Here is a 12,224-nt window from a genome sequence, read left to right on the forward strand (position 1 = left end):
ATTTGATAGAATTCAAAATATCATAATCTATCTAAATTGTTTGATTCTAACGTGAAATGGGAATATTATTAGTTTTGAATGAATGGATACATGTCATTTTACATATGTCTTTCAAGCCAATGATATTAACTGCTGTGAAATCTGATTTGATTTATGTAATTATCATTATTCTTTTTATGGAATTAAAAATATCATAATTTAGGTAAATAACTTGCTTCTTAGGCGATCTTGGGCGCTCGTTCGGTACGATTGCATTGCTTTTTATACTGAAATCGGAATATTATTAGTATGAAAGATATGGATTCATATCATATGACATATTCACGAAAAATGGAAGATAATATACGAGTATATAATCATATATATCTTTCTATTCAATGATATTTACTGCTGTAAAATTAGATTTAATCTCTGTAATTATAATTATTGTATTTGATCGAATAAAAATATCATAATGTAGATAAATTATTTGATTCTAGTGCGATCTTGGGCACTCGTTCGGTACGATTGTATTGCTGTTTATATTGAAATTTGAATGTATTAATTCATATCATATTACGAAATAAGAATGATATATATTATATTATCATATATATATCTTTCAAGTCAATGATATTTACTGATGTAAAATATGATTCAATCTCAGTAATTATGATTATTCTACTTGGTTGAATTAAAAATATCATAATCCAGCAGAATTATTTGCTTCCAACGCGAATCTTGCGCCCTCGTTTTGGCACGCTCGCCGTCAATTTACCTTCACTTTCCTATAGAAACTGGGGAATTTGCATGTTCGGGTGTGGGGAACCAGAAGCTTTTGCATATATTTATCGGAAGTCAAACTACCGCTGAGCCAACATTTCGCACAACTCGCGAAATATTCCGTTCTCGGGTATCGCATTTCATATGATAATTAATATGCAAATTGCCATTGGTAATCCACCAGCCTTTGACGAAGTGCGGATGCTGCGGGAAGCGAATATAGATCAATATATCAAACTCGATCTAAATATTAATTTCCCAGAAGAATGAGAAATGGTTTTTGATTTATTTTTATTTGGAGTTAAATTTTTTTTTAAAAAATATTGAATTTAAGAAAATTTAGCGAAAAAAAACTGTTTTAAGGATATAACATTTTGAGAGTGTCCAAATACTTGTTCACAAATCTGGATTTTCTCCAATCACAGGAGTAATCTTTCATATTGTTTTATAACATCTCACTAAAGATGAAGAAAAATATGGATGTCTAGGCATTTACGGGGCTTACGATCGTCATAGGCTGGTTTAGTTGAAGTTCTTTACATATGATCCAATTTCGAAACATTGTTCTTGAATCACTAGAATTTCACTTAAAAAATCTATTGGTGAGATGTTTCAAATATTGAAAATTGGGTACTTCATTAAAACCACTATTGAAAATTGGTACCTATGTTGAAAGTTTGTTTTTATTTCAGTCTTTTGTCAACAGATTTCATTTAGTATTTTATTGAAACAAACAAAATAATAAGTTGTTCTCCAAAATAAATTACTCGTCAATCATATAAATAAGGAATTGATTTCGCTACCTTATTTTAACAATTCTCTCCATTGTTTTAATTTTTCATATTTCGGAGAGCAGTCGTAAGTATATGATCTGTCGCGTTCCTAATATAGTTAAAATTGTATATTTAGATATTTGAAAACTACTTTTTTCAAAAGATCAACATGAAATTTCTAAATAAGAATTTTCATTTAACTAGTCTCATAGCAGTTTTCACAATGTTTGTTTCATAAATATTCAAAATAAAATAATTTTATCTTATTAATGGTTTTAAAAATAAAGCCATTATGAGCTACAAAGGAAACCAACACATTGTATTTCTCATTTGTAACACGTCAAAAGGCTTTTCTGTTTACCGCGGTGAGGAATATATTAACAATTAAATTTATTTCAAAGTAACAAATTTTTACTTATCTTGTATTCTTTAGTTATGTGATTCTCTTATCATCAATATTATCTTAATGCCATCAATCTTTTATGTCACATACTGATAAACAATCCATGATATGACATACGACATATTTTTTTTCTTTATATCGTACATCGTACAATGGTATTAGTAAAAGATTTTATATTTATCTATATTTCAAACTTTGAGGTAAAGTATGCCAGTATCTTAGGTTCATATAGTATACTCGTATACACTACATAGAATATATAGAAAAATGAACGAAAGAAGAATTTAATTTATTTTACTATTATTATTATTTTTTCATACGAGCGCTCTTTGTAAACACAAAAATAACTATTGTATGTGTCACAAACAAAGTGATCACACAATTCAGCCAAATGCCAAGTCGTTGACCCTGAGATTGTCAGACTTCCATTTTCTTTAATATAAAAATCATAGATGTTTCATCTTTAATTTAAAAATCAAGTGGGTAGGTACTTTACTAATTCTATTAGAAAATACTTTACTTTTAAGAATAAAATGTTCAAGTGGTTTATAAATTATTTTATTATAATATCAAAATGTTACTCGCTGTAAAATATAACCTTGTGAACTCATAAAATCAAGAAAAATATAAAAACCACTAAATTATAACCACTTTCATAAGACGATATTTTGTTGAATTTCCTTTAAAAATATTATTCTCGCTATTTAGGTCACTTTCACCATCTGTCATTCTTAATCCGGGAATCGCAGAAGTGACTGAGTATTAAAATTACAACTCTGATTAGCGACGTTCCTAAGACGAAGACAAAAGCTTTCCCTCTAGAATGGATGTAATTTATGCTTGTGAGGAAGCACACAATTCTATGTGATGTTACAAACACAGCAAAAGCAGGTTCAATGAATGCGAGACAAGTCGCCAAAAGGTCGAATTGACGACACGTTTCCCAAAATATTATTCATGGCGAGGTTCAGAGTTTTGTTCATTTTCTTTAAAGTTATTATCCATCTTTCTACACTTAGCACAGGCCAGTAGGGGGTGTCGCTCGGGCACAAAGCCTGACTAATGAAGTTCAAACATCCGTCCATCCGGAGCTTTCCAAGGTTTAAAAGCTCTCGCCTTCCGTGCTTTTTAGTCATACGTCACAGTCACTGACGGCGAATGAAAACTAATTGGCTGTGATTTGTATGACGTCTATTATATGTATAACAAGATAATGGTATCTAATGGTAAACATTTAAGAAAACTGTTATTGTTGAATTATTTTCTGCCAATAAAAATTTTGCATTTTCGAGAATATATACAAGCAATATAATTATTCTAGGTTTTTTAAAAAAAAGTTATTTTGCCTCCAATAGGTTGAAGAACTAGGAAATTTGTCATTAAGGTTCGTATAGTTTTTTTATGTTTAATTTTATTTTTCACTAATCGTGTAAATCATTTTTACTTACATATATTGATAGAGAGTAAGGATTACAAAAACTAACAATACTTAATTTATCAAATCATGACATGTTACTTTGTTATCTGTCAATGATTAGAAACAAAAGCATCAGTCAATGATCTCAATTACTCGAATCACTCATTTTGGTAATTAGTGAGTCTCTGAACAAAGATGTGGAAGCTACTACTAAGTATTTGGGCTGTTTTAGCTGCTGTTCAAGGTATTAAAATGTTTAAAATGATTTTTTTGTGCATTCCATATTTATTTCTTAATTGTTGTAATACATGATAGTCTATCACCACGTTATTTTCTGCAAGGGTAAGCAGAATGAGTAGAAAACCGACACTTCTAGCTTCCTACACATGTAAAAATACACATGTCCTCCACTTACGTAGACTTTTGATATGAACAGGCTTTAGATTTTGATAAATTTGGTCGTACCAGGTCTTTCTTGGCTAGCTTTGTTCTGTTCTTCCGTTCACATTTGCTAAATATACTTTCTTAGTCGTTCTTTCATTATACATTCGCTTACCAAATGCAAACCACCGTTAATAATATTTTGCAATCTTTTAAATTATCTTAACTCGGTCTCATCTATGACAATCAAGTTTAAAAAGCTATTGGGAAATTCTCCATGGTGAAATTATATAGTTTAGGTACATATATTTGGTACGTTAGAAAATATGTATTTTTTTCCAAATGAATATGATTTTTTTTTTGTTTGATCGCAAATTAAAAATTCCTGTTAGAAATTCCAATTTTTAGTAGTTAAAATGTAAATTTCGAAGATGAAAATTACTTTTGAAGTGAGAAAAAGTATATATAAAACATTTAAAATTTCTTACTTTATTAATGCTTTTTTCAGTCAAAACATTTTTTTAGCAGATAAATTTTCACAATTGAAGGTTACATAAATAAAGTTAGGATAATACATAACTCTTACATTGATGTTTCTTAAAACGATTTTGATTTTGATATCATGATGTTTATCAATGTCAATTTATGATTTTGTATGATCGATATGAATACTATTAAGAGTAAACAGCTTACGGGTCAACAGAATTGTCAATATTTCCATGAATGTAGGCTCTTTGATACGATAAATTAATTGGAACATAGATAGTTGAAGTGGTTACCGCAAAATGATCGAAAATTGATAGAAGGTAATATTTATCACTGTCGTTTGATATATTTGTCTACGACAGCAAACCAGCCCTAATATATTGTTTTTTTTTTTAATTAATGGGTTTTTATGAAATATGGTATTTAATTCAATAATTATTCTGTTAGTACCAAAAATGGTAATAACAAAAATCCCTGATGGTGACTTATTTTTTAAAAAATTGTCACTTTTTTTGATCGATATGTCTTCATTCAATTTATTCTTCTTCTACGTCATTGTCCTCTTTGATTATGGTCGTGACCATTCTCTCGTTGTCCTCAATATACTAATTATGTAAAGTTGTCCTCCACTATTCTCGAGTTACCATCATTTACCTCACTCTCACCGCCGCTTAACTTGTAGCAGCTTTGATTTGGTCAGTCCATCTAGTGGAGGATCTTCGCCTTTTTCCACCTTTACTCACGTGACCATTGACTTTTTAAGGCTGTTATCGTTTTTTCTAGCGATATGTCCGAAAAACTAAAAGGTTCGTCTCAAAAAACGGAAAAAAGTCTGTCATTTAATGTATTTATAATGGGATTCAATTGTAAGATTCACGAGTTATGAAAATGAAATCATTATATTATTGAATACATTCAATATCTTATCGAATCGAATGGACATTTTCAATCACCCTTAACACATTTACTGCCAGTGTCAGCCACTGGTGGCCGACACAGGGCATTCAAAGTCAATATAAGGTACAAAGTGCCTCCGTCAGCCGTCGGTGGCCGACGAGACGCAATTGAAATACTTTGTGTCACCCACCAGTGGCTAAAATTGGGAGTCAATGTATTAATTAAATATTTCAAGCGTTCTAAAATATTGATTATCTCTCAATTGATATTTTTACGGTCCAATAAAATGATTTTTTTTACCTAACGTCCAAGTCACTCTGAAATCTAACTACGGCTTATGCAACACCGCTTATCATGACCCTACTCAGGTTTCAACTTTTTAAGTCTCATAGCCTATGCCTACTCGTGAGTGGATTTACTCTTTATGTTTAAAGTTACTATAATTTCATGTAATTCATGAGTGAACAAAAAGGCAAAAACACTCGCTTATAAAATGACCAAAAATCCCAATTGGTAAAAGTATTAATACCTTTCGTTAATATTTATTTTATTTTAATAATTTATATTTAAAGCACTAACTCTGTGATTTTCTATTTTATAATTTAAATGTTTCTTTGTTTTAAAATCACGATAAATATTTTAAATATCTTAATTTTAATGCCTACCGGTTTCGAAGCTAACCGCTTCTTTATCAAGACTGATTAATCAGTAATAGTTTCGAAACCGGTAGACATTATAACTTAGCTATAGTAAAATATTTAAAGTGATTTTAAAACAACGCGTCATTTAAATTATATTGTTTTATTTCATTTAAATTTAACCCTAACAAAATCTTATCTCAAAAATCTTTAATCAAAACTTGTATGCCATATTTCATTTTAGCCAAAGAAGGCTTTGGTCCAGGAGACCAGGACTGGGGGTATGTCACGGTCCGTCAAGGAGCTCACATGTTCTGGTGGCTCCAGCAGACCCTGGCTGATGTCCCTAGTCCGTCTTCGAGACCCCTTATCATCTGGCTTCAAGGTGGTCCAGGAGGATCTTCTACAGGATACGGAAATTTCGAAATCCTAGGACCTCTTGACTTGGAACTCAATCCTAGAGAATTCGCTTGGGTAAGTTTGAAGCATTTTATTTTTACGTTTGTAGCATTTTGTAAATATTTATAATATGACATTTTGAATATGTCCAAATACTTGTTCACAAAATCTGGATTATCTCTAATTACGGGAGTTATTTTCATATTATTTTTTGTCAAAAACTAATATGATAATAACTCCTGTGATTGGAGATAATCCAGATTTTGTGAACAAGTATTTGGATACACTCAAAATGTTGTAAATAAATTATCTGGTCAAATTATAAGCTTAAGTAATAATAATAAAAATGATATTTTCTGGCGTTTCTCATGTGTGTGATTATAATCCGGAATTCGGACCTCACATACAAATAAAAGAGTTTCTGCTCAATAAAAAGCTTCTTTTCATCTCACCAATAGATGTCTCTCGTGAAGTTCAAGTGATTCAAGAATAATGTTTCAAAATTGGTTTATATATATAGAACTTCCAAGAATTTGAGTAGTGTGGTTGTCAATAATGGGTAGAATTGGTGAATGTTACACGTATGTAAAGTGATCACTTAAACCAGCCTTTGACGGTCGTCAGCCCCGTAACTGCTAAATTTCTATATTCTTCTTCATCTTTGGTGAGATGTCAAAAAACAATATTCATAATATGAATTCAAAAAATTAGATTTTTAAACCAATTTACATCATGAAGACATTCAAGTGGATGTTAATGATGTGATGACATTATTACTTTATTATAAAGTTACATTTTAACCTTGTGACGACCGATCTTATTACAAAAAAAATAAGCCATGTTTAAGTAAAAATTAATTGCTTCAAAAAATCTAGTTATTAATCGTGAATCCATATGGTATAGTCGTTAAGCAGACACAATTTTTGGGTGTCGCAGATGTGCGTCAGCCAACATCAAAGGATTAAATGTAACAAATATAAATTATTTAAAAGGAATAGTCATTTTATAGTATATAATTTATCAGTGGAGAGCTGATTACCTTTCCTTTAAATGTTAACGATCAAGATAACACTGCATTTATGCACTAACTATGCACTATTGGGGTACGAATAAGGATTTAAATAAAAGAAAAAGAAAGAATTTAATTTATAACTTTAGTAAAAAAACATTGCAATAATCTTTGTTGGATGTGCTTTACATGTAGTAATTTTTTATTAATAATATTTATTACAGATAAATGATTTCAACGTTCTTATGGTTGATAACCCAGTCGGAACTGGATATAGTTATGTTGAGAGTAGTTCTTTATATGCGACTACTAATCAGCAAGTTGGTGAGTGATTGTGGAATTTCATTGACATTCTTGAATTCTATTTAACTATTTCTAACTCTTTAACTCATTCTTTCCAGCAACTGACTTTGTTGCTCTGCTCCAAGGATTTTATGAAGCTCATCCAGAATACAGTAGCACACCTGTTTACATCTTTGGACAGTCTTATGGAGGTAAAATGGCCATTGAAATCGGACTGAAAATGTGGGATGTAAGTTGTCTTTTCACTATAAATTTCAATTTGATCTAGAATTGATAAATAACAGTTCTTATCACAATAAGGAAACAGCATGACTTATTTTTACATATGTTGTAAATAATATACTTTTTCCAAACATTTATTTATTTGTAAAAAATATTTTGTATCCGTGCGCCTACTTATACATATTTTAACAGAAGACTTGTCAAGCCACCTTTGTCTCTTGTTAGTGGATTTTTTTAATTATTAATAAAAAAAATATATGAACATTAACATATATACAAACAAAAATATAAATAAAATTCAAAATAAATCTAAATTCAATTCTATTTATTGTTTCGGTATTATTTTTGTGGCAAGACATGATGAAATTTTAAATAAAAAACGCTTCTTTTTCTTTACTCGAGTTAATTAAGTTGTAAAAAAACAAGTGCTTTTCATTTAAAATTTAATTCAAATCAATATAAACTCTTAATTGTTTACCATTCCTTTACTTTGTCTTGGATAAATATTTATCATTCTCTTCTTGTCTTTACTGCCAATAAATTAAAAAGAGAAAGCGCTGCATACGTAATGAAGAGATCTTCTTCCTTATTAATTGGTTATTAGGGGATTTTTATACTTTTCACTTGTTTGTTGCTTAGCTATGATATCCATCCACAATGTTCCTAGTACAAGTAGTGACTTAATGTAGTATTATCACATTGATTATATAAGTAGTTTTAAGATGATTAAATTTAGCCATTTATGGAATTGAGGCAAGAGCAGATACTTCTAGAACAAAATCTTGACTTCGAATCTTTAAGATGAAAACTCTCCGATATATGACCGGAAACACTGATAAGAAACACTGATATCTAAAGCATGCGTTAGACGGATATCGCGAGGTAGAAACAACAACGAAGGTGAAACTAGAAATAGCATGTAAACAGAATGTCAAAAGACAGACTTGCACGTATCGCTCTTCAAGTAAATCCAGAAGGACGTGGCCCCCAGGCAGATCTCCAAAAAGGTGGAGAGATAGCCTGCAGTCAACATCCCAAGAGCGACAAGCGGAGGCACAAACAGATCCTTAGGATCTCTAAAAATAATAATGAGAAGAAGTTTGTTTTAATTATCAAAGTAGGAACTCATATAAAATATTTTGTTGTAGGAGCAAGCGGCCGGAAATTTGAAATCTAATATTTCCGGAGTAGCGATGGGAAATGCATGGATTGACCCCATTGAATCTACCCTCTCATGGGGTCCATTCCTGTACCAAGTCAGTTTGCTCGACAGAGCTGGACTGCAAGCTGTCAACACACAAGCGCAACGTACCAAAACAGTGTTTGATAATGGACAGTTTTACCAGTCTACTGTTGAATGGGCGAGGACTCAAAATGTTGTTTTGTCTAGAACTGATGGCGTTGATTTCTATAATATTTTGACAAAGAATACGCGAGGATCTTTCACTAAAAATAGGAATCCTCAAGGTACAACATGAGTTTAACATAACATCATTATTTGTGAAAGGGATCCGTAATAGTGTCGATGAATAATGGTTGAGTCGAAATGCGATGATTGACCATTCTCTGTAAATGTCTTTGCACTATTCCGTATCAGTCTGCTGTGCTGGTCGGAGTTGTGGGCGTCTGTGTACCGGCCAACGTCAGGTCGGAATCGGATTTAGCTGACTAACTGAACTTAACACTAATCGCTTTCACTGCCTACACCGGGGTACTTCTAGAAAATTTGGTGACGGATTTACAAACTTGTATTTATTGAAATTGGCAGTGATAGGTATATTGAAAGCTTTTAAATATAAATTCACAGTAAAATCGGGATACAATTTAATGTTCTTTCACATTTTCAATAAATTTCACAACTTAGTAAAAAAAACATTGATTTTGCAAGAGCAGATCTGTCAGGAAGCCTAGATGCTTCTGTATCCGATCTGGGCATGCTGTGGGACAGCTTTCAATCTATAACATAACATCATTTATAAAAAAAATCATGATAATTACATTAATTTTTGTCGAAGAAGAAAATAAAACAATTTTGACATCTCAACATAGATGAAGCCGAATATGGAAGGATCGGTATTTATATGGCTAACGACTTATCATAAGCTATACTGTCACGAACTTATACATGAAACGAAGTATGAATTATATGTTAAAATAAAGTGATCACTAAAAATAATCTATGATGGAAAGTAAGCCTTGTTAATACCGAAACTTCTATATTTTTATTCATTTATGTTGAAATATCAAAAATGAAAAAATAACTCCTTATGTAATGGAAAAATCCAGTTTTATGAACAAGAATTCGGATACGCTGTAAATGTTTTGAAGCAAATTAATTTTTTGCAGAAATGGCTTTTGATAGGATGACATTCAGCAAATATTACAGTAAAGAAGCTTGGAACTTGGATGCTCTCATGAATGGACCAGTTAAAGCTGCACTTGGTATTCCATCTACCGTTAGGTGGGGAAGTCAATCTAATGCTGTGTTTAATGCCATGTATAACGATTTCATGAAACCGGTTACTCATATCAGTAAGAATATACCATTAAAAAAATACTTAAAATAATCACGAATTACACACGTAATTATTCTTATAAAAAAAAGTAATAATCCATTTGTTTATTACAAATCACAGGTTAATGTATGACATAATTTTTAGTTGAAGAAGTACTGAACAGGACCACTATTTCAGTCGATGTATACAACGGAAATATGGACTTAATTTGCAATACTCCAGGTAATAAAATAATATTTAAAGATATGATGAAATAAGAAAATCAGAATTTAACATTGCCTTTTGAAGTATTCTTTAGACAGTCATTTATTTTTATTACTTTTGAAATATTATTATAAGGAAAGTATCTATTATTTACATTCTTAACCCATTGCACCACTAATAATGACATAATTTGTTCATAAAACACACTATTTAATTTTAACCAATTTTTTTATTACAATAACATTAAGACATACAAAATAAAAAAGGTAAGTCATAAAAGCATTTGTTGTTGTTCGTAAGCCAGATATACTTGTTTAACGGAAATATACTTATTTATATAATTTTTTTATGAATAAAGTTATTGTCATTCAGTTTTAATGTAAAAAAAATCACTTCAAAGACAAACCGGCGAATCGACAGTTTTGTGAATCAGTGACAAATTGACCTTGGCTGACGTTTGCCAGCTTTGTTTTACAATGGGTTAAATGGGTAAAATAATCCATGCCATAATGTGAATAAAATACGAATACTCTGTGTTAATAAAAACATGGCTCAACTTCTAAAATAAAATATATTTAACAAACAAGTACTAGTATAATCGTTTTCCATTTTTGCCAAATGAATAGTTATTTGAATGGTAATAAAAATATCAACAACAATAATTAAAATTTACTTTGTAATAAGATAATCATTATCTCGTTTTTTCTTACATGTTATTGTTTGTTATAGGACAAATAGAGTGGGAAGCGCGCTTAAGGTGGACTCGAGAGTCAGAGTATAGGAATTCCCCAAGGGCTTCCGTATGGGTTAACAATATACTTGAAGGATATAGAAAAGCTGGTGGAAATTTTGCAGTCAACTATATTAACGTAGCTGGCCACAGTGTAAGTTGACTAACAGATTGACACTGAATGTTTTTTAACTTCTTACCCTTAAGATGGAACAAAATAAAAAATTTATTTGAACTTATTTCAAGATTTTTTAAATATTTTAAATGAGTTTAATTATAAAAAAACGCCCCAATTAGAAAAAAATACATTTTTCAATTCCAAACATTATTACTTTACTTTTTTGTTGTGAGAATATTTTGTTCTTAATGAATAATCATTTGAGTAGGAAATACCACAATATTATTTAATTTTTCCATGGTACATACCGTTATTGTATTGAAAGTGTATACATATTTATATTTTGACAAACGCTACGCATTTGCTGATCTAATTTACAAAAACGGAAAGTGTTAAGCATAAATTTTATATTATTACCATCAATTAATTTAGAAATAAATTAAAATGATTATGTAAGATAATAATTATACAAATTTTATAATTTTCAGGCCCCAGCTGACAACCCTCCATTCTTGAGACAACTGCATAAAATATTGACAAATGTTTAGAGCCTCAAAAAGGATATTTCATTAAAAATGTAACAATCAATCCCATATACTTATACCTGATTTATTAAAAAAAAAAAACAGTTCAAAGCTTAAGCATTTGTTTATTATTATTATAATAATTATACTTGTATGTAATTAAATTATTCGTTCGGTGCTTAAGAAGACAATGTAGTTGTTGCTTTTAAGAAGGGAATGAAAATATGCTCATATTATTTTACAAACATGTTTATAACGACGCTGGTTCTAAGTAACATTTAACAAAGTACAATTATGTTTGACCCCCATCCGCATTTAAATAGTTTAAAGGTCACGATGTCGGATCAACACGGTGTTTACTCGTTCATTAATTATATGAAGGAAGGATCAAGATTTGGGTCCAGGATTCATGCTTACATAGAACAGATTAAATAGGATTATA

At 30.4% G+C, this 12,224-nt stretch overlaps 1 protein-coding gene across 1 annotated transcript in view; it reads left to right on the forward strand.

Moving 5' to 3' along the window:
- LOC148299892 (retinoid-inducible serine carboxypeptidase-like) overlaps positions 1 to 11,806 on the forward strand; it is a 59,406-nt gene extending 47,600 nt beyond the window's left edge. Inside the window, exons 3-10 of the mRNA XM_088275523.1 lie at positions 6,002 to 6,231; positions 7,390 to 7,489; positions 7,567 to 7,697; positions 8,839 to 9,157; positions 10,037 to 10,222; positions 10,351 to 10,428; positions 11,140 to 11,294; positions 11,747 to 11,806. Coding sequence (XP_088131649.1) covers positions 6,002 to 6,231; positions 7,390 to 7,489; positions 7,567 to 7,697; positions 8,839 to 9,157; positions 10,037 to 10,222; positions 10,351 to 10,428; positions 11,140 to 11,294; positions 11,747 to 11,806 — 1,259 coding nt within the window. The remainder of the gene's footprint in view (positions 1 to 6,001; positions 6,232 to 7,389; positions 7,490 to 7,566; positions 7,698 to 8,838; positions 9,158 to 10,036; positions 10,223 to 10,350; positions 10,429 to 11,139; positions 11,295 to 11,746) is intronic.
- Positions 11,807 to 12,224: the final 418 nt, after the last annotated feature.

This window comes from Brachycentrus maculatus, unplaced genomic scaffold (genome assembly GCF_059751285.1).
Source record: "Brachycentrus maculatus isolate JH-2025_06_01 unplaced genomic scaffold, ASM5975128v1 h1tg000904l, whole genome shotgun sequence".
In the NCBI taxonomy this organism is placed as follows: Eukaryota; Metazoa; Arthropoda; class Insecta; order Trichoptera; family Brachycentridae; genus Brachycentrus; species Brachycentrus maculatus.